General features: G+C 38.5%; 2 protein-coding genes and 1 non-coding gene across 6 annotated transcripts in view; 2 read left to right on the top strand and 1 right to left on the bottom strand.

Annotated features, from left to right (window-relative positions):
* The window catches only part of LOC124384630, a 131,925-nt gene extending 110,608 nt beyond the window's left edge, over window positions 1-21,317 (top strand). The window contains exons 4-5 of one of the 2 annotated variants that reach the window (XM_046847641.1): window positions 20,914-21,100; window positions 21,198-21,317. The gene's annotated coding sequence lies outside the window, so the exon portion shown is untranslated. Of the gene's footprint in view, window positions 1-20,913 lie in introns of both variants that reach the window. The other variant, XM_046847642.1, reaches the window with a different exon arrangement.
* Window positions 7,075-10,812, top strand: LOC124384652 (eukaryotic translation initiation factor 4 gamma 3-like). Of its 3 annotated transcripts, none has more exons than XM_046847691.1 (6): window positions 7,075-7,216; window positions 8,485-8,550; window positions 9,407-9,518; window positions 9,637-9,749; window positions 9,880-10,102; window positions 10,713-10,812. In XM_046847691.1, exons 1-5 carry the CDS (start codon window positions 7,187-7,189, stop codon window positions 9,904-9,906), a joined length of 348 nt encoding a protein of 115 aa, XP_046703647.1. In that variant the 5' UTR covers window positions 7,075-7,186; the 3' UTR covers window positions 9,907-10,102; window positions 10,713-10,812. The 3 variants fall into 3 exon arrangements, with proteins under 3 accessions (XP_046703647.1, XP_046703646.1, XP_046703648.1); XM_046847690.1 differs by lacking the exon at window positions 7,075-7,216 and adding an exon at window positions 7,525-7,573; XM_046847692.1 differs by lacking the exon at window positions 7,075-7,216 and adding an exon at window positions 7,525-7,573 and having other exon boundaries at window positions 9,649-9,749.
* A 630-nt stretch (window positions 21,318-21,947) lies between the features above and the next one.
* trnav-cac lies at window positions 21,948-22,020 on the bottom strand. The gene has a single exon. It is a non-coding gene; the product is annotated as a tRNA-Val (tRNA).
* Between the last annotated feature and the right edge of the window lie 796 nt (window positions 22,021-22,816).

The following is a 22,816-nucleotide window of genomic DNA, read 5'->3' on the forward strand; positions in this document are numbered from 1 at the left end:
TCCAGCTTACTTGCTTCAGTGTGTTTCGTCTGTGTTTTCTGCCTTGCCCATTTTGCTTTTTTCATTAAAGAAAGGCCCTTTTTGGAATTCTATCGGTCTCAGAACATTCTTTGCGCCTGACAATGTAATACAATTTCACTCCATAATGCCAAATGATCTAAATAAGGATTAGTTCAATAACCGGCACAATTCCTATACATCCAATCTTTACACAGAACAAAGAACAGACACACAACACTTAATACACAGACGGTACACACAACACATAACACTTAGACAATACAGCTGCGCAAGGCACCAGGGGATCGTAGTCTTCAAACAAAAGAGTAATCCAGTCTCTCCAATTGGATCACAAATTTTGTAAGTTAGGAGAAAAGAAATTCGACTATAAAGCCAAAACAAGATTGAAGTCTTTTGAAAAATTTTAAAGTCTTTTCAAAATGTCCGTTTTTCTTTAGTTCCTTTTCTCTCACTTTTTTAACAATAAATTTTTCATAAATCTATTTTTTTCGGGCATATGAAAATTATCGTGGATTCTTTTGGATACTTCAGACAATATCGCCTATATTAGACAAACCGTAAAAAACATCTTCTAATCTTGCATCTTACATCTAAGGTGAGGAAACCAATGTCGCGACGAAATCATCCCACCAAAGGAAATTATCATTAAACAATTAATGCATAACCAAGACACGAACACATATGCAGCCCTATTGGCTGGCATACGGGACAATCCCCGCAAACAAGTAAGTACATTAAAACTTACCTTGATGCGTGATTTCCCTTTTTGGATATTGCCATCTTAACACTAACAAAATACCTGCTACAGAGGGAAGCAGGAGCTTTTCTGTAGCTTTTATTGCATTTATGTTCATGGCACAGGACCAAATATCAGTTTATTTTATCTTTCCATAATGAGCTGGAATAAATCATAAATGCTGTGGTGGCTCCAGTGTGTAATGCTGCATGATGGCACTGCTGGAGGATTACACCAATGGAAGATTAAGGAGAAAAAGAGTCTCCAGAGACCATGATGATTTCTTGTCCATGATGATGACTGGCTAATAAGCTGATTTAGATTCCTACAGCTGTGCTCCTGGATCTATGTGCTGAATTGGGTCCAGTACTACAGAGGGAAACACACCAGAACCATGCCATCCCCGTCCAAATACAGGTCCTCACCACTCTGGGGTTAATGACAACAGGTTGTTTCTAGTGGGAAATGGCAGACAGGGAAATACTTTATATAAATATTATATATAATCAACTTTTCACAAAGATCTTCATTAGATATTATTAATTCTATTAAATCTCATGCTATAGGTCTGGTATCTGCCCCTGAGTGTCATAATGCCTGTCATTTTGGATGTTATTATTAAGGTGGGTAGTCGATACATCAGGTTTCCCTTCACTGTGCAAGAACAGGCTGAAATTAAAATGCACTTTGCAGCAATGTTCAGTTTTACAAATGTAATCAACACAATTGACTGCACTCATATTTCTGTAAAGACTCCGTATGAAAAGGAATTTGTATATGTTAATAAACAGCAGTGTTTAAAGAACCTTCTTTAATGTTCCCATTAATGCCCTTTTATGTGTTATGGTTTATACAAACACAAAACTGACTTAAACACAAAGTCATTTTAAACACTATTTTATTAAAGTCAGAGCAGCACAAACTGAATATATCACAAGCATTTCTGAAATAAATAACAAAACAAGCTGAATAATATATTCACAATCAAACACTAAAGTGGCTTCTGCATCATAAAAGCTGTTGTGTTGAGCTCTTAAAAATGTTCCTTTCACAGCTGAAGTATGAAAACTATCAACAATGTAGAACAGAACACCGGGTTAGCTTCTAGCTTCTAGCTCCTCAGGCATGGAGTGTCTGGAGGAGCTTCGGCAGATTGGAGTTGCTGTTTATCGCAGTAGATACGAGCTTCAAACCAGAAAGACACAGCTTACATTTGACTTAAAAGTTTTTGTCTTTATACTCAACTAAAGTGAAATAAATGAGCATATTTCCACTTTGAGAAACTCGTCTTGCTCTCGCCTCGACTCCCCATTACTGCCGCACAGACCTGAATAAACGGAGACACGCCCACAGTGCGTCTTCTTCCTGTTTACAGTGGTTTATCCACCAATTCTACAATGCGACGCTGCTGTAAGCTGGTTAGGCTGTAGTCTACACTTCAGCCGAAATTAATTCATTTAAAAAAGTAACAGGTAACGCACCATACGGTAACGGTAACGAAGTTACAGTATTAGTTACTGTAAAAAGTAACGCGTTATCGGTTTTACTGCCCAACACTGATAAACAGCTTTCTGTTAAAGTGCAAGTCATATGTGACTCTAACACGACCCTCACAAACATTGTGGCACACTGACCTGCTTCAGCACATGATTCCTTTATCCTGACACATAGCAGTGTAGGGAACAGACTACAGGCAGCTGCAGGACGTGATGACTGGCTTCTTGTTGACTTTAACAACATGTAGAAATTGTTAACATTGTCCTGATGTAGTCTATAATATGACAGGTGACAGAGGCTTCACCCCTCAGATGCTCAGTGTGTAAGATTATAAGGGTGTGTGGTGTTTTGCACAATGTGGGACTGAGGACCAGTTTCCTCTCCTCCTGACCTCCCTCCCCCTCAGCATTATGACCCCGAGTCACAGCCCCCTGCCCCACAAGAGGGATATAAGCAAGATGCAAGAATCCATGAGGAGGTCATACGGCGTTTGAAAAATCATGGTTTAACTTCATCTTTTAATAATTGTGCAATTTCACTTTTGTCACATTTTTTTCCAAAAGTTTATCATGTGGAGTTTAATTATTTATCTTAAAAGCATCTTCCAGTTGAGAAACACTGATTTAGAATCAGGATTTAAATGATGTCGAACACTTCAATAAACAAGTGATTTCATATTTTAGATTTTTATTGATTTTATTAATTATTATTGGACATGGAGAGGTTTAGCTTTCAGTTCCTGTCCTTGATGTCCAGACTCACTTGCCTTTTTTTTACTGGAATGGGTGATAGTCGTCTGATCCAGTCCGGCAAAAGAGCAGATATAGAACTGTGAGACTGCAGTGCAGACCACACCTCATGATGAAACCTCAAAACACCACCGTGACATTTCGATGAGAATACCATTGAGTCTTTCCTGATTGTGTGAAATTTGTGACAAAGGATAGGACGAGAATTCCAATCACGATGTTTCGCTGGTTCAGTTGTCCATAGAACATAGCCACAGAAGATGATGGTGTAGTACGTTAGAAAGGTGCTTTGCATGACGAATTCCGTGAACAGAAAACTGTGAGTGCTTGGCGCACCCAGCGAGCTGGCAGGAACTCCAAACGATTGGGCAAGGGTAATAGCCCTACGCACATGAACGATACGGGTGATCAGCTTAAGTCCTGCAGAAAGATCATAGACAAAGTTCTGGATGGAATCTATCCACATTCCATCTGGGGAGAACATGTCAGCGTGGTGCAGAATGTCCATCACCGGTCTGAACGGGTCCTCATCAGTTTCCCAAACGAATTCGTCCTTTTCTGGTGGAAACCTGAACCATTTACGGAAGAAATTATAGCACCGTTCACCTAAAGGACAGGTGGACTGCTCCAGGCACCACAGGCAGTGCTTTTGAAGAACAAGGAAATAACAAGCATCGCAGGTAGGTCTAGAGGTGACAAAGTTGAAGCGATACCCCTCAGCACATGCTTCGATGTACAAACATGTGCCTTGATGCAGACGCATACCTTGCAGAAGCCACCTATGTTCACCAGCTGCCATGGTCCTGCACACAGCATAAAATACAAACAACAACAACATGATTTATATACGATATAATCAAAGAATCAGAATTGAAGCGTAGAAAGAGTTTAGTGCTTTTAGTTATAAGAAAACGTTTGTTACAGTCATTTTTTCTTATTGACTAGGGCCATAATCCCTCCATCCAAATCCACATAGATGTTTTGATCCATATCTGTGGAGATGTTTTCTGTAGAAGACTCTTCACCTGTAATTTTATACACTGGGAGCTGTACGTATTGTCTAAACAATGACAAGGAATTCCACAACAGATAAAACATGCCACGGCTGCAAGGATTATTAAAATTGTAGTCCCAGTCTGACCCTATTCTACTCTATTTATTAGTATATTATGTTCATTATACTTGGAGTAAACAGGTTACATGAGTTTGATTAAAATATGGGATAAATAGGTTAAATTAAGCTACTTCATTGTATCTAATAGATTCTATACTAATTATTAGGTACATTTGTTGGATTAATATAAAAAGTTAAACTATAAAAGCTAAGATTAGCTAGCCGGCTAGTTACCCATGCTAATGTCACTAAATAATGACTTTGTACTTTTCGAGTCTTCTACTAAATAATCTACAATATTCTGCCATAATTATTTAGACGACTTACCAGGTACCTGTATGAAGAAATGTTCAATAGAAGAGAAGTTGTAATGTTTTTTTAGTTGCTGCTAATCGCTGCTGCTTCTTGCTGCTGTTTGTTTGTTTGGTGGTTGTCAATTTTAGTGTCTCTTTACTTACAATTGGTAAATTCACAAATGAGAAACAAAAGCACGCTTTGAATTATATAGACGTGTCACACTGTGACATCACACCTAGATGCCCCGCCCTCTGCCTGTGACATCATCATGTCACTCACTTTATTTCTCTCTCTATTTCTCTCTATCTCTCTCTCTCTCACACACACACACACACACACACACACACACACACACACACACACACACACACACACAAGTACACACATAAGTACACGCAAGTATAGATTACAGAGGGAAGATTACACACAAACCGGATGAAGCTGACTGAGGTGAACCCCTGAAACTAACCCAGGAACAGAGTAGGAACATTCTGATCACCTGCTGGTTTCTTTTTGAGAGACTGCTGAAAGGAAATTTCTTGAACTATCTATGGATTCAGACTCGGTCGACCTCATTGTTTTGAATAGAAGTGACCGAACTGAACTCTTGAACCGAGTCACTTGAACTGAATCTAAAGAGTCGAAATCATCGAACCGAATCTTTTCTAACTGAATTGACCAAACTGAATGGACTGAATTATTAAAATGAATCTATTAAATAGTTCTTTCTGATGTTTTCTACTAACTGCAGTTGTTAAAAGTTATACTTGAACTATGATGTTATGAGGCTGCATTGGAACTAAACTTTATAGTATTGTGTGCATCAGATGAACCCATGAAGAACTCATGTATTGTAAACTGATTTAATCTCTGTGTTATTGTGATTTAATATTTAAACTGATGCTGTGAATACTGTTCAATAACTGTTTATTTTATTACTTTAACTTCTGTTCATGTAAAATTGGGTTTAAACAGAACCTTTATTTTATTATCATTTACTTTTGTGTCATTTTTCCAACATTTTATCATGTGAAATTTAATTCTTAGTTAAATTTAAATGATGTACAATAATAATTTTATAATATAAACAAAACACACTTTATTTAAGATATTTATTCATTTTGAAGTAATAAAAAATATTCAGTTACAATAATCACTGATATGTTTGTACTTTATTATATGTAGGACATGTCCAGCTTGATCTCCTCTTTTCTTTCTCTGGTTTTCTTTCTCTAGTGCTGAAGTCATATTGCTGAACAGCTGTACAGCTTCCTCCAGTCACTCTCGGGTTTCCATCCTCATTTCTCTTCCCTCACCTAAGAATCTTTGTTTCCTCAGAGATTTTCTGCGACTCTTTGGGCTTGTAGAGGTTCAGCTTTCTGTTTCTGCTGTTTCTCATAGTCAGAACTCAAAGTGCCTCAGCTGAGCTTCATGTTTCTCCAATTGCTCTTGGTTTCTCAGAATGATCTTTTGATGATATATTTTATGGAGAGCAAAATATTTTAAGTTATTTAAAGTTAAATTTTATTTATTCTGGAATAATTTTCATGTCTGTTTTTATTAATATTTATGTTCAAAAAACATTGTTTTAGTGTGTTCAATAAATGTTTATCCTGTTCGGCCCGCAACCTAAAGTGGGCTTTAAGTTTTGGCCCCCTGTGCAATTGAGTTTGACACCCTGATATAGATAAATATCATTAATTATTAATAATAACATAATTAAAGGTAATTGAGCAAATCTTTTATCTCAGAAGTGTGTATCAAACTGGTAGCCCTTCACATTAGTCGGTACCCAAGAAGTAGCTCTCGGTGTCAAAAAGGTTTGTGACCCCTAATTTATAATCTTGTTACTTTTGTCCCCACATGAACATATACATTTTTATATTTAGTCATTGTGATTTCACCCTTTTACATCGTATCTCTGTTGGTTTCTTTTATTCAGCTCCATCTCACAGACGTTCTGGGACAGCTCTTAGGAGCGTTCTCCGCCGACAGTATCATCAATTTCAGCTCTTCTTCCTCACCACTGAGATTGCTCCATTTATTAAACATCTCTCTACTCCAGCTGTTCCAGAGAACCCCTGTCTGCCTCCTCACATCGTGAAGAATACTTTTACATGTGATATGAGCACACAGACAGAGGAGTTTCCAGGTAGTCTAGCGTTCGGTAAGGCAGCTGAAGCGCTGCATTATGGGATCTGTAGTTTGTGTTATCAGCGCTTCATTTTGCCGAGACATTAATATCAATAATAATAGCTCTTTATAAAATCATCTCGCAGGCCGGATTTGACACTGAGTTTGACACCCCTGATCTATGTGAAGACACTGATCATGTTAATGATTTCTCACAATAATTATCAACAATGATTTAACAAGGTAGGATACAGCTATTTTTAGAAAAGGCACGGGCGACTCATGTGGTCCTTGCGGGCGAACTGGTGCACCACGTTGGTGACCCCTGATGTAGAATATAACACCGGGTTAGCTTCTAGCTTCTAGCTCCTCAGGCATGGAGTTTCTGGAGGTGTTGCTATCGCAGTAGATACGACCTTCAAACCAGAAAGACACAGACCTGAATAAACGGAGACACGCCCACAGTGCGTCTTCTTCGTGTTTACAGTGGTTCATCCTTCAATCCTACAATGCGTCGCTGCTGTAAACAGGTCAGACTGTAGTCTACAGAGAAACAGTCTATGAGACATGAACTCCTGCAGTCTCTCTGTAGGGGTTATGTAGCTTTATGTGAACAGTGAGGAGACTTTCATTAAGCTCATGCCTTCGCCTACAGACTTCTTAAAGAAGGTGAGATTATATTGACATTTCATTATAAATCTACTAAAATGATTCAGACAATGATACAAAGAAATGTGTCTTGTTCTTTCCAAAATGTGTGTTGTTCTTGGTTTTGTATTTATTTCTATACAGTGTATTTTAAGTCTGTGGTATTGTTTTGTTAAATTTGCAGACTTTCCTGAAGCCCTAAATTAATAATGGTCATAGTGACATTGGTAACATTGCATTAATGTAATAATATCTGATAGCCATTAGAGGGCACTCTCGTGCTGCATGTGGGTGTGTTTGCAGTGTGCAGAGTAAACGAGTAAAAAACGCTGTGCAGTCATGTCTCCGGTTCTTTCTGCGCATGCTCCGAACTTAATGGTATAATATGTGTTTTATAGCATAATGATGCAAACATAACAGTATTTACATTCATCACATTACTGTGCTGGAAAACAATACAAATTAAATAAAAGAAGAAAAATGTAGAAGAAGAAAAGCGGGACAAAGACAGAGGTAATGTGATGTAATGAATAGTGATGATCATATAAATAAACTAAGTTTAGTAAAAGTTTGTAAACAAACTTTATATTGGTCCAGTTTTTAAAGTCTATTCTAAAAGTTATAAATAGTGTAATAATGTCTGGGTTTCCAGAGATCCGTGATTTAGTAACATTTAAATTTTTTTTGTCACATGATACGTTTTAACAACATTTGACTCTATAGTTGTGTAGAATTTGGGATTTGTGGTATTTGTAATTCAAGTGGTTAATTCGATAATGTTTGTTTATAACTTGGCTTATTAAAAAAAAGCAACATTTGATGTAAAATTCCCTTTAAAAGTGTAGTACAGTGTAATTCATCGTGATACCGCTAGAGGGAGCTAAAGTTTAGTAGAACATTACTGCCACCTACTGGACATCGAACACTTTTTAAAATGAAGTGGAAGATTAAACAGTACTGTATGATAAAGAAGTGTTTAAATAAAGACTTTTATGTGCAGGAAGACCAGATGTAATTATTCTTACTGTTTGTGTTTCATTTAGAATGTGACCCAGACAGCACCTATATTTTATATTCGATCAGATATCAATGTTTGTTTGTTTTTAAAGAAAAAAATAATAAATGCTTTTATTTCACCACACACTCATTAACAAGACAATGTAGTTATGAACAAATTTTCTTTACAAAACACAGGAAGCTGAAAGCAGCTGAGATGTAAATATCAGAGAGAACATTAAATATGATGTCAAATGTAGTGACAGACATTTTCATGTTGTTCTAATCAACAGTATTGGGTGACCTACGTTCCTGTGGTGGTGAACATGACTGCGAGTTCTCCAGAAGAACAAATGCTGGTAATGTACAGTTCAAACACACACTGTTTTTCACACAGAATAAACTAAAGCCCATCACTTCCTCATCACCTAAACACACTGTTCATTTAGATTTTACTTACGGCAGCCAAACGGCTCATTTTGTAAACCCCTTGATCACTTACTCTGTCTTTAAGGGAACTAAATGAAGAGGAATGAATGAAAAGTGGTATCCAATCTGTGATATTATTGGGGACCTGATTATGGTTCAGAACGATCTATAAAACATAACTGACTACTAAAATCAGATTGTAAAATGTCCATATAGAGGAGTATGAGCGCAACTGGCAACCGCTCTAAAAGGCCACGGCTCTGATTTGATTAAACAGAGTGAAGGTTATTCATGAAGTATATCAGAATTATACAAATCAATCAAACTACTTACTCTATGAATTCTATTTAAACAAAATCATTACTGAGTTTGGACCAAAATGATATCTGTATGCTAATGTGTGCTAATCAGGAAATACGTTCTACCTACCTTTCCTAGACTGACTTTAAAATCCCACCCCTGTCTGGCCTGCACTTCCTCCCTCACTCTGTCCTGTCTTTCCCTCCTGCATTGCCTGAGTTTCTCTCACCCACATTACTTCACCTACATTATCATACCTAACTGTGCTATATGTAATGAGGCACACAGGGACAAGGTAGAGACTTGGAGGTTGTTCGATGTAGTTGTGGGAAAGGTCAGGGGTCATGTGTGTACCCTGGTGCTTTGAATTTGTCCCTGTGTGTCCTTTTATAGCTGCAGGTTTCAAATACTGTTTACGTTAACCTTCAAATAGCTTTAGCATTTTTGTGATTTTTATGCCAAACGTATATGTTGTTTGTGTTACAGTATTATTACAGTGCTCCAGTACATGTGGTGCCTCCTCAGCAGTACTCAGTCCATCCCACAGGATTCAATACATGCTACACTCTACTCCCTGAACCTACTACCCCAACAAATGGTAAGTTCATCATGCCTTTCCAGTCATCCTTACAAAAAGCCTGGTTTTCTTGTAGGATGTTATGATCCTCACAGCTTACATGTTGGTCTTTAATTGAAACTGATCCTGTTCTTATTAGTGTCTGCTGCAGGGATGTTCTACTATAATGATCAGGCCGTGTACAACCAGACTCCATTCCCAATGGTCCCTCCACTGCAGCAACATCCATCTACCAAGAGGAAGAGGAAAACGGTGCGTGTGCTTACTCTTTGTTTCAGTACTGGTTCATTTACTGAGTATATGAGCCTCAATTATAAATTTTTTTTAGATTTTTGACTCGTCTAGTCTGTGATTTAATTGCTACTGTCTCTGTTGTCTACAGATGAACAGCTTGAGAGTTATTCAGTAAAATCAGCTGCATTAGATGACGCTGAAAAGTCTACCTCTTCAGCTGAGCCCGGTCCTGCACAAGCCGTCACACCAAAGCCAGATAAAACAGAGCCTGTGCACGTGCCCCCAGAGGTTCCAGCTTCTGCTCTATTCACCATCGATGAGCCGAAACAGACACGGCTCCTCGTCCTGACGACTCCCAATCGCTCAGAGAGGTGAGTTTAGGGCTCGTCGCTGTCCCTGCACTGGATTTTAACTGGTCAAAATCTTTTACAATGTGACTAAATTAAACGTGTAGTCCAGCATTTTCCAACATGTTTTAATTAAGACGTTTCGCAAATTGTTAAACTGTTGTGCATGTTAAACGCGGTTGACTACAAAAGTAGCCTGAAAGAACAAATCCGTACTTTTAGAAATAAGACTCGTACTTTTTAAATACGTTTTCTACAAATAATAGAATTACACATCTTTAAATTTCAATATGCAATATTATCTTTTGGTAATGGCGTATAAAAATCTCACATAATCCTTCCTTTTTCCCACAACTGCCCTTTGACTTTCATTGTAATCGAGTCATGAGTAAAGTTTTCTGCTCGTCTCAATAAACTAGGAGGCATGTTAGCTCTTGGTTGTAGTTATTGCACATGGACTACAAATCCTGTAGATATAAACTGAGGTGCAACACTGGAGTGTTTCTTTAAATAACTATATATAAAGATATAAATGCTGTCGTTCACTTCGGTGAATGTGTGAAACCTACATTTACACTACAAATTCACAGTAATCCTGGTGTTTTATTATTAATTGGGTGTGTTTGTGTGTTAGGATAAGCCAGAGCTCGCTTTCCAGCAGTCTGACTTTGACCTTGAGCCAGTCTCAACCACAGTCGAGAATTCCAGTGTGTCTCCTGTGATTGTGGAGCATCTGGCTTCAGCAGAAACACCAGCAGATGAGATCGAGCGCAGGAAGCCGAGCCAAGAACGAACCTGAGCCCAGCTCTGAGGATGAAAGCAACGATGGGGTCCTTTCACCTGTCGAAGAGCCCAACAACACCACCATGCACAGTGAGACCTACTTCTTCTGACTCGCACACTTCATCATGTTTTCACTACTTTTCATGTCTGCTTTTGCTCGTTCCTTCCTCAGAGCCAGAGATGGAGAATAAGAGGACACAATATAGTAGAGACTTTCTTTTGAGCATCCAGTTCATGCCTGATTGTATGCAGAAGCCAGAGGGGCTTCCATCCATACCTGATGTGGTGCTACACAAGGTAAGCCTCCTGACATGTGGGCTTTATTTTAACTTTAAAACCAAATAAGGAATATTGTTTCACAGATCATTGCTTCACTCTCTGCTTTTACAGTGTAACCAAAATAAGTTGCCACCGGACCCACAGGGTCTCAGCTCCAGAGACTCAAATATCTCAAATATTCCAGCAGGAACTGGAAGCAGCTGTTTCAGTAAGCATCGTTTCTCTCAAGAGGGCTTTCTCTTCATTTTCCCCACAGAATAAAATCAAAATCTACTGAATTTGCAAATGAAGCTTCAAGTGGATAATCTGTTATCAGGCTTGAACCCGTCCTTCTGTAAAATTTCTATGGTATCTTCATGTGTAATATTTGTATTTTTTTAATTGCACAGATTTTTAGTTTTTATGATGATTGACTGTGAGAGGCTTCAGGATGTGCTGGAGGAGGCAAATAACAAAGCTCGCAGAAAAACAGGGGTAACGTCAAGTTCATCGGGGAGCTGTTTAAGTTGTGGATGTTGACCGAGTCCATCATTCATAAGTGCGTGGTAAAACTGCTGAAACAAAATGACGAGGAAAGTCTCGAGTGCCTCTCTATTCTCCTCACCACCGCCGGCTAAGAGATGGACTTTAAGAAGGCCAAGGTAAACAACCAAAGACGCCATTGTAGAGCATTTTCATTGTTCGGGATTGTTCTAATTACCATCCTGCAAAGTTGTACACTATTATACCTTTAATGTAGCATATTGAATATGCATTAAGTCTCTACCTTTTGATTTAGGCCTCGCAGTAAATGATATTAGTAGTGATATTAAAGTGTGTGTGTGGTTTAGTAAGCTTTTGCTGCTGCTTATGTAATACTCGGCTTTGTAAAAGTTTCATGTTAAAGCCTGTAATCTTTAACTGAGCACATGTTAACAGAGCACTTGCTTATTATTTATAGACCAATACAAAGAGGCTTGGAGAAATTGCTAGAGCTACATTACATAAAAAGTGTGCTTCCTGTTGTTTAATATTTTAACAGCTGTTCCAAGTGTAACCGATGAAATGTTTATGAAACGCCAGTAAAGAAATATCTGCTTTTTACAACTTGTCACGTCTGACAGCTGTAAATATCTTCAATTAAACATGTTTCCTGAAGTACTTGATGATAAGATTTATTTGGGATCGAATTTCGGGGGACGACGGCTGAACTGGAAGAACGGCTGCGATGGAGAAACTAGCGCTAGAGCCACATCCGGAGCATCAGGTGAGTCTGTAGTGAATGTAGTCTGTGTTCTTTTTCAGCTCTCTCCTGTGTTCATGTTGTGAAAAAATTCAAAGCGAGTTGTGATTGTAGGTGTTGTTCTTGAAACTAAATTCAGTTTAAAGCATGAGCATTTTTAGTCATGACACATCATGTCTCTTGTGTTTCAGTAAAACTCGACGCAGTGCCAGACTCGACTACAAACAAGCCTGCGCTATCAGAGGAGGAAATGGAGAAACGCTCTAAATCCATTATTGAGGAGTTTCTACACATAAATGATTACAAAGTAATGATCTCATGCAGTGACCTGGACCACGCTGGAGCAAAACCAGATCACACGTGACCACGTGGGTCATCTGTTCCATCAGCTGCTGCAGGCTGGGATCCTCTCCACATCTCAGTTTTTTAAAGGGTGAGTGACATTCCTGCACCACACAGCTCCGTCTCCCACTGGCGCCAGAGACACTACTGTCTGCGTCATGAGATGTCCACAGCTTGATGACATATTTACACCCAATGGGGTTATTGTTAGCATTATTATGAATACGCTTGCTTTTACATTTGGTCATTTTCAGAGAATTTTATAAGAGAATCAGAATCCTTTAATAAGACTTTTGTCTGTGTTTTTTTTGCTCTCTTTTCCCCCATTTTCTTACCTCTCCTTGTTTACACAGGTTCTCAGAAACCCTCGAGATAGCAGATGATATGGCGATTGACATTCCTTATGTATGGCAGTACATAGCGGAGCTCGTTAATCCTGTGCTTCGGGAAGGAGGAATCTCTTTGAGAGAATTATTCATGTATTTACAGTTACATTTGAGACTTTACATATACATTTTTTGCTGGAAAGGAAGTTGGTGTTTGTTTTATATTGTTGATTTCTTGTGAATTCCAGTGAATTTAGCAAACCACTACTTCCTGTGGCAAGAGCCGGCATATTATTTGCAGAAATATTGCAGCTTCTCTGCAAACAAATGGTGACAAAAGTTTCTTTTTTGTTCAAGTCATTGCTGTGTTTTTCTTCACTTTAGAGCCAAAAGGAAGTGGAGGCCTTATGGAGGGACTCTAAACTGAGCTGGGCTGATTTTCTTCCTGAAACCGTGGATGGGAACAACTTCATTACTGAGCAGGTGAGCTGTTGGCTGCACACTAGATTTAGACTCCACTGGAAGATCTGGACCAAACAGGATCCAGTGGGCAGTAGATTTTCTACTACTTGAGTAATAATAATAGAAGAGCTGAGTAAAAGTGACAGCATAGTTATTTTATGAAATCATTTCACTTGAAAATTGATTTGAAATATTATTGTTTATGTCTGATCTAATCGCTTAGCTCGGCATATTTTTGGCTGGTTGTTACAGAGGGCTTTTGAAAATGTGCAATAATCAATATGGGTTAAAAATCATACTGTGATAATTTCATTTGTTAGAATAAGAACATTGTCAGTGAACTCAAATGGCAGCTCGTCTGATCAGAAAAGAGAAAAGTGTTTGTGTTTGTGGTGTAAAAGCAGTGTGTTGGTTGGGTAGACTTGATGCAGTTTTATTTCTAAACCAGCACAAATGCTGCCTTTAAGAAGAACATCTTCAGAGGGGTTTTTTCTCGTCCTGGTATCATAAGTGTAGCTAAACATAGGTTGTGTTTAATTGAGAGCCCTGATGAAGTCTGATGACCTGAAGAGGGTGGAGCTGAGACTTCAGACAGCAGACGGACTTCTGAGGAGGAACATCAGCACCACACGAGAGGTTAGAGGTCACCCAACCTGTAATTAATCCTGGAGGAATTAAGTGTGATTAGAGATAGTGATTTAAATGTATTAATGCAGCTGTGTGTGTGTGTGTGTGTGTGTGTGTGTGTGTGTGTGTGTGTGTGTGTGTGTGTGTGTGTGTGTGTGTGTGTGTGTGTGTGTGTGTGTGTGTGTGTGTGTGTGTGTGTGTGTGTGTGTGTGAGTGTGTGTGTGTACTGAAAAATGTATTTAATTTGTTTGTTGTGTGAATTGCCAATTTATTACTATTTATATATTGTATTTATGTATTTATTTGTAAATGTATTTACTGTAAACTCTTATTAAAGATAAAGTAAGTGCAGATTGTTGTTAGTTATTTATCTTTTAGGTGGCAGCAGGATGGGGCAGGTCATGACGTGGAAAGGAGACTCTCTGCTTGCAGGCTTCCTGTGACGTAGCTTCCTGTGTTTGACTGTGTTTTTAAACAAACTTTACTATTTATCTCCTTTTTCCTCTTTAATAATCCTAAATAGTTTTTGTCTTCCTGTCTTGTGCCTGTAGTTAGTTAACTCGACTATCACTAGTGTTGACTATATTCATTCCTCTCACTTTATCACATCTTTGAATCTTAACTCTATCTGCTTGTTTGAGTTGCAAACGGTGGAGCTGAAGATGGAGGCTTTGGAGAAACAGGCAAAGCATGCCCAGCTGCGAGAGCGGAAAGCGGCGCTGGAAACATCCCGGCGGACGCTCACTCGTCCCAGGTAAATTCGGGTTGAATCTAACGCCCCAGCACCTCAACTCCGCGTGTTTCTCTGCCCAGGTCCAGCGCACCTACAACGCGCCCGCCCGGTATCGTTCACTGCACTGGTGCACCACGGACCCTGGATGCTGCAGCAGCGGAAGACATGAGCCAAGCCCCGGTCAAGACCGAGAACCGCTTCACCCCTCTCCGCGAGACGGAATGCCATACTGTGATTCTTGGAGATTCCATCGTCCGGCATGTCTGCGCTATCGGAGACAAAGGGAAGGTGCACACTCGCTGTTTTCCTGGTGCTCGTGTTCTCGATGTCGCTGCGCAGGTACCCGCGATCCTGAACGAGAACTTCGCAGCGGTTGTTCTCCATGCTGGAACGAACGACACCCGGCTGAGGCAAACTGAGATCTTAAGGAGGGATTTCAGGATCCTGGTGGAGACGGTAAGCAGCACATCACCCACAACGAGGATCATAGTGTCAGGACCTCTTCCCACTTACCAGCGAGGGGCTGAGAAGTTTAGTAGACTCTTTGCACTAAATGAATGGTTACAGTCATGGTGTCTAGAGCACAAACTTTTCTTTATTAATAACTGGAACTGTTTCTGGGAGCGTCCGAGGTTCTTCCGCCTGATGGCCTGCACCCCAGCAGAGTTGGAGCAGCAGTGCTATCAGATAACATCTCTAGGATACTTCACAACATCTGACTGGTAAGACATCAGGAAATTTATATTGACTATATATTTATAGAACAAACCAAATAGTTACAAGTTCACACACAGCCCAGTTTATAGAAACCGTATCTATTCCTCGTGTAGTAAAACCAAGAATTAAATACACAAGATCCAGAAATAATCTTATTGCAGTTAAAACTGAAAAATGCCAGATAAGCAAACACCAAAAAGTTCTAAAGTTTGGTTTTTTAAACATTAGATCACTTGCACCCGAAGCTACAGACAGGCGCTAAAAGCTGCTAGAGCTGAACACCTGAGCGAACTCATAGAAAACAACAAAAACAATCCTAGGTTCCTTTTCAGTACAGTAGCTAAATTAACTACAAATCAGGGATCTGAAAAATGTTTAGTAGTGAGGACTTTATTAATTTCTTCACTGAAAAATTATAGTATTAGAAAACAATTGTGGCGGTCCAACCTCTGACAGCATCTCCTGACACAATCTCACCTACAACTCCACATCTACACTGTTTTACATGTACAGGACAGGAAGAGCTATATAATGTTATTACCAAAGCTAAATTAACAACATGTCAGTTAGATCCAATTCCTACTGATCTATTGAAGAAAGTGTTATATACAGCTGGTGAGCCTCTTCTCAATATTATTAACTCCTCAATATCTTTAGGTCACGTCCCTAAATCAAGTTAGCAGTTATTAAGCCCCTCATTAAGAAACCTCATTTGGATCCAAACACGCTATCGAATTACAGACCCATTTCAAATCTCCCATTTATGTCTAAGATTTTAGAAAAGATTGTCGCTGCCCAGTTATGTTCCCACTTACAAGAAAAAGAATTTCAGTCAGGTTTTAGGCCCCATCATAGCAGACATATGCACATACCTGCCCTAGTTAAAATCACTAATGACCTGTTTTTAGCTTCAGACCAAGGCTTCATCTCGCTGTTAGTTTTACTAGATCTTAGTGCAGCATTCGACACTATAGATCATGATCTCCTCCTAGATCGCTTACAGAATTACATCCGCATTCAGGGACAGGCATTAACCTGGTTTAAATCCTACCTGTCCAATCGTTACCATTTCGTATACTTAAATGGAGAACTATCCAGGTAAATGCTAGTTAATTATGGCGTGCCACAAGGTTCAGTTCTAGGACCCTGCTCTTAACAATATACATGCTTCACTTAGGAAATATTATTAGAAGGCATGGAATTAGCTTCCACTGTTATGCTGATGATACCCAGCTATATATCTCATCTAAACCAGGCGATACAGCTCAATTAACTCGCATAACTGAGTGTGTTAAAGAAATAAGAGATTGGATGACCCATAACTTTCTACTATTAAATTTGATAAGACGGCGATTTGCTTATTGGCCCAAAAACCAGTATATAGAAGCTCCAGCATCTCAACCTGCATTAAGACGGATGTTCTGTAACTACCAGTTTCATGGTAAAAGACCTGGGAGTTATTTTAGACAGCAACTTGTCTTTTAATAATCATATCAACCAAGTTACAAAAACAGCCTTCTTTCATCTTAGAAATATTTCTAAGCTAAGAAACATGTCATCTATATCTGATGCAGAGAAGCTCATCCATGCGTTCATGACCTTCAGAATAGACTACTGTAATGTATTACTAGGTGGATGTCCTGCATCATTAATAAACAAGCTTCAGTTAGTTCAGAATGCAGCAGCAAGAGTTCTTACAAGGTCAAGAAATATGATCATATAACCCCAATCTTATCGTCCCTACACTGGCTTCCTGTTAAGTTTCGAATAGACTACAAACTACTACTTCTTACTTATAAAGCACTAAATGGTTTGGCTTTCATGTATCTAACCAGTCTTTTAACATGATACAATCCGTCACGCTCCCTGAGATCTCAAAACTCTGGACTTCTAGTAGTTCCTAGAATAGCAAAGTCCACTAAAGGCGGTAGATCATTCTCACATTTAGCTCCTAAACTCTGGATCAGTCTTCCTCACAGTGTTCGGGGCTCAGACACACTCTCCCAGTTTAAGTGCAGATTAAAAACATATCTTTTTAGCAATGCCTACACATAACACACATCACATCATAACCTTGTGCTCCAGAACATCTGATCACATGCACATTATCAACTTGTGCTGTTAATATCATGAACAGCAGCTACGCTAATTCCTCTCCACTGCTTCTCTTTCTCTCCCCATCCCGAGACACCCTGAGGTTTGGCCAGCTCCAGTCACGGCCCACCTCATGAAGATTATGGACCTTTAAAGAAGTTGATGCCGAACTCGCAAACATCCCGAACCATCTAGAGACGTACCAGTGCCAATTGAATCCCACATCATGTGTGGAGTTTTGACATTGGACCTTCTGGAGAGTTTAAAGGCTCTGGCATGGAGAAGCTGGTGTTTTGGATCTGTGATGATCACAAATGTTGAGCTATTTTATGAGTTGCTCAGTAGCTCCTAGTTTTATAACCATAAAGACTGTATAAGACTGTAGAAAGAACATTTACTTATAATCACACACTCCAGTGCTCATGTTAATTCTCTCTCCAGTGTTCTGTATTGTTGAAAGATTTATGATCAAACTCTTGATGTCACCCAAATGAGGATGGGTTCCCCTTTTGAGTCTGGTTCCTCTCAAGGTTTCTTCCTCATAACATCTAAGGGAGTTTTTCCTTGCCACAGTCACCACGGCTGCTCATCAGGGATAAACACACACCATTCACCTTGACTGTTGTTTTCTGTAAAGCTGCTTTGAGACAATGTCTGTTGTACAAAACGCTTGACTTGAATTTTAAGGAATTTGGCCAGGACAAAGTTTTTTCAGAACTCCTGAATGATTTGAAAGTACTAGAGGAGAATGGCATAACGATGGCAGACAAAACTGTTGTGATGGGAGCTCTCTACTGCATTGCTGGAGACAACCTGGGCTCTCATTGTATTGGGGGTTTACAGAAAATTTTAGTTCATCAGTGTACTTATGCAGATATTGTCTGTTAACTCAAACTGAATTTCAGAGTGCTGATCCAGCAGTCTGGGAGGAGTTCAGAGGACTCCAGAAACCTATAGATCTGCCACAGAACAGCTGGAAAGAGAAGACGTTTCAGAAGTACAGTGGATAAAGTTCAGGTCTGTGTTTAATTCTTTACAAAACTTTGATGTTTGTACACCTGGCATGCCCCCATGTCTTGGTCATGACATTTTTGATGGTGTCCTCTCATATTATCTCGCTCTTTACCTCAAATATTTCATCTGCACAAATAAATGGTTCACTTACACAGTTCTGAACAGACGCATCAAGCAATTTAAATACAAAGGAACAGATACTTTATCCAAGCCTTGTGAGGTCAGTCCAAAAACTTTGAAACTTAATGGACAAAGTGCAGAACCCTCAAGATGATGTCTGGCAGTTACCGTTGCAGCTCAAGAACAATGTTGAATTAATTTGTGCTCAGCAAATTTCCAAGGCCCAGGTTACTTATCTGGATGCTCTCATCCAAGAATATTTGGAAACCAGAAAGGCATTGTTTCCTAATACCAACTTAAAACCTAAACACCATTACTTATGACATTATCCAGGGCTGATCCTAAAATTTGGCTCTCATCAGGCTTTGGACGATGCGCTTTGAGAGCAAACACAGTTACTTCAAAAGATGCACAAGGCATCTAAAAAATGTCAAAAACCTGTGCTTGACTCTTTCAGAGAGACATCAAATGTTCCAGGTCTTCCTTTCTGCTGGGTCAGTCAGTCCTCCTGATGGCTCAGCATTTTACTTGGAGCTTTACAGTGAGCAAGTTAAAGACGCAGTCCTACATTTTGGTTTTACTGAAAGAAATACAAAGATTCCAGTTGATGTTCAGTACAATGGCCTTGCTTACAGGAAGGGCCAGTTTTTTGTCATGAAGTATGATGAGTCAGTGGAGTTTGGTGAACTTCTGCTGATTTTTGTTAAGGATGATTCAGCTCTTCATTTTCTCATGAGAGTTTATGATGCTGAATTTATTTCTTACTACCACATGTACTCAGTAAAAAAAGACAGAGTGCAGACTCATCAGTGAACTGATTGACTTGTGGCCATTGTCATCTTATGTGAAAAATGGTTACCAGATTATTCCACTGAAGCACAGCATCTTGTCAGACTGAATGCCTTCATTTCATTGGACCAGAGACCAAACTCTTTGTGTGTGTCTTCACAGATATGGCTGAATCACAGCTGCTAAAGAACATAGGGATGTGATAGCAGGAGTGCTTCACCTTCCTGATCAACTTGTTAAGTCCGTTGAAGATACTTTAAAAACACTTGGTGCGGCAAGCACAGATGATTTAAAGAACATCACAGAAAACGATTTGCTGCCAGTGTTAAAGCCCATACAAGCACAAAGACTGGCTGCTGCCTGGACCCAAAATAGTGAGTATAAAACAATGTCACCACACCACCCAATGGCACACTTGTGTTAAGGTTAGAATATAACTTTTTATGAGTCTAATGATGATGATATCATCATTATTTCCTGAATAAATAAATGTTGTTATTATGCAATAGACTGTTTCAAAAATGTGTCTGTTAGACAAATTGCATTTAGTTTTTACTATTTTATGTAACCTTAATGTCTGCAAATGCATCTATACAGTGTGTAATTTAGCAAAACAGAAAAAGCATTACTCAATGTTTAATACTTTCATATCGTCTTTATCTTCTAGTTTCTGGATGCTTGCCCAAAATTCAACTGTTTTTTCTGATGTAACTGCAATGTTATTGTACTCGTGGCTTGTTTAGTTTTGTTATATTATTTCCCACAATTTGTATCACAATTTATGTAGTCCAGAGGGCTTTCAATACATTTAGTAATTTATTTATTCTCACACACATTCGCTAGCTTACGTACTGAAACACTGGCTAACACAAGCTCAGAAGCTCAGCCAGTAAGATGATTCATCCTATAATGGATGTAACTATTGAAGATGGATCCTGCCTTAATTGGTAATAAAAAATAACTAAATACATGGCTTGATTAATTATTGTGCCAAATACAGCATCCAAAAAAGAAACTTTACCAACTTATTTTATTATACATGGACATAGATCAATATTTATCATTTTCAGTTTTAATTTAAAATTAGCACTATTATAAAATTTGTCCTTTTATTTCCAATCTTATTGTTTAATAATTACTTTCCTTTTTATGTAATATTTTTATTTGGCACATTAATTACTTTATCAAGCCATTTTTTATTTGTTTACTACCAATATTGGCAGCGTTCATCCTCCAATTTGTTTCAAGTATCTGCATTATATATATAACTGACATTGAAGCCCCTGTTATTAAACGTTTGAATATTATATTTTATTATTATTCCCAGGTTCCTCCTGCTTCATTGCTGAGACATTCATGTTGAGCATCGACAAGAAGATTGTCAACGACCACATCACAACCTTCACCTCCGCCATCTGCCTGATGTTTGGGAGTTATAACTGCTTTAACATACACTACCCAGTGGAGCTACGATCAACACTGGAGTTTCTCCAATGCTAATATTCTGTTTTTATGTACACCTTTTTTGGATTTATCAAATGTATCAATTTGATATCCATCTCAGGTTGTTCATTTTCTCAATCTTTCTCTCACTCTATTTTTCCCATAAAGGTGTTTCTTTTCCATAAATCCTGAGAGGCACAGAGGTTGAATCCAAGAAGAAAAAAGTGTTGAGTCAATCCCAGAGTCCTCACTCTCATCTCAGACATTGCTGACCATGAGTGGATCTAGTGCTCCTCTTGTTGTGGACAATGTGATAAAGGTGTGTTACAGACTCTACAGATGTTTTTGTTGTTGTAACAATTGTTACACTTCTGAATGTCAGTGAAAAGTTTTTAACAATTTGGAGTTTTACTAAACAAGATTTGTTAAAGTTCCTGTTCATTTTTTGCTTGTTAGTTCCAGGAGTTTCTTAGATTATAATTTTCCTACAGTAATTGTGAATTCTAATGATGTAAAAGGGCTGCATGTACATCACTAGCTAGCATTTTATAAATCAAACACTTCTGTAAAGTTTTCCTTTTTTTCAGTTACATGATGCAGTTTGAAGATGTAGAGTTTCAGCTTTACTGCACAGTTCTGTGTAAAATAAGTCAAAGTCATTTTTTCCAGGAATTTATTGAATTCAGATTTTATTAAAATAGAAAAATAGTTTATTTTCCTATAACTGCATTTGCATATTTTAAAATAAAGAACATTTAACTTGTTTGAACATTTTTGTAGTTCAAACAGCAGCAATAACACTTAAAGCACTACACTACAGAAACAATATAAAAGAAAGTTTTCTACATTTCTCTAATGCTGTCGAGTAACACAGTTTACAGGCCTAAGAATGTAACACTAGCTTCAAAATCACAACCTTGTTTCTGCCTGGTGTAGAACCAGGGACCTTTCACGTGTGAGGTGAACGTGATGACCACTACACTACAGAAACTACCACAGGGAAAAGCTTCTTGGTCACTGTTTGCACTTTTACATACATTCGCAGTTGCAGTAGAGCAGGAGAATGAACCGGTTTGCTGAGAAGTTCAAAACAACTCACGTTCTTCTAGCATAGAAGCAGTCTTGCTTTTATTTGCTTCCCCTGAACACTTGGCGTTTGTGTATTAGATGAACCCGCCTGTCATCATAGACAGCAAAACATTTCAAAATCACTTAGCTTCTTCTTCTTCTTCTTCTTCTTATTATTATTATCCAACTCTTTTTTATTGATGCATTCAAACAGAAAGACACTCAGGCGAGAAAGACAATAGAACAGTGTTTAATTTAGTCCAACAACAAGAAATTGGTCTCTCTCTTTCTAAGTTATACATATAATTACAATCATGAATGTGAGCATCAAGAACAGGAGAAAAAAAAAAAAACAAACATTAAACACTAATAAAACATTAACACTCTCCAAGATATATGTTTTTCTTTCTCCTTTCTGCATCCACCAAGAAGTCAGGGACAAGAGGAAGAGCTCAAAAAGGCTAAACAAAGAGAACAGGATTTTATTTTCCTCGTTCTCTTAAATATGATAGGAATGGTTGCCAGGTGGTGTAAAACTTTTCCGTAACACCAAGTAATGTAAATCTGATCTTTTCTATTGGAATAAACTGAGACAGGTCATGTATCTAATGAGAAGAACTGGGTGGGTGAGGATTCTTCCAGTTCAGTAATATAAGTCTCTTTGCTACTATTAAACAAAAGGCAAGCATGTTTGATTGTAAGGATGACAAGGAGGGATT

The sequence above is a fragment of the Silurus meridionalis genome, chromosome 4 (assembly GCF_014805685.1).
Source record: "Silurus meridionalis isolate SWU-2019-XX chromosome 4, ASM1480568v1, whole genome shotgun sequence".
Taxonomy (NCBI): Eukaryota; Metazoa; Chordata; class Actinopteri; order Siluriformes; family Siluridae; genus Silurus; species Silurus meridionalis.

Bases quoted from the DNA above. Each gene is read 5' to 3' on its own strand.
- LOC124384652 (XM_046847690.1), top strand. From the start codon at position 7,535: ATGTCTCCGGTTCTTTCTGCGCATGCTCCGAACTTAATG. The intron at 7,574-8,484 runs GTATAATATGTG...TCTAATCAACAG, and splicing joins CGCATGCTCCGAACTTAATG to TATTGGGTGACCTACGTTCC. The intron at 9,750-9,879 runs GTGCGTGTGCTT...TGTTGTCTACAG, and splicing joins CCAAGAGGAAGAGGAAAACG to ATGAACAGCTTGAGAGTTAT.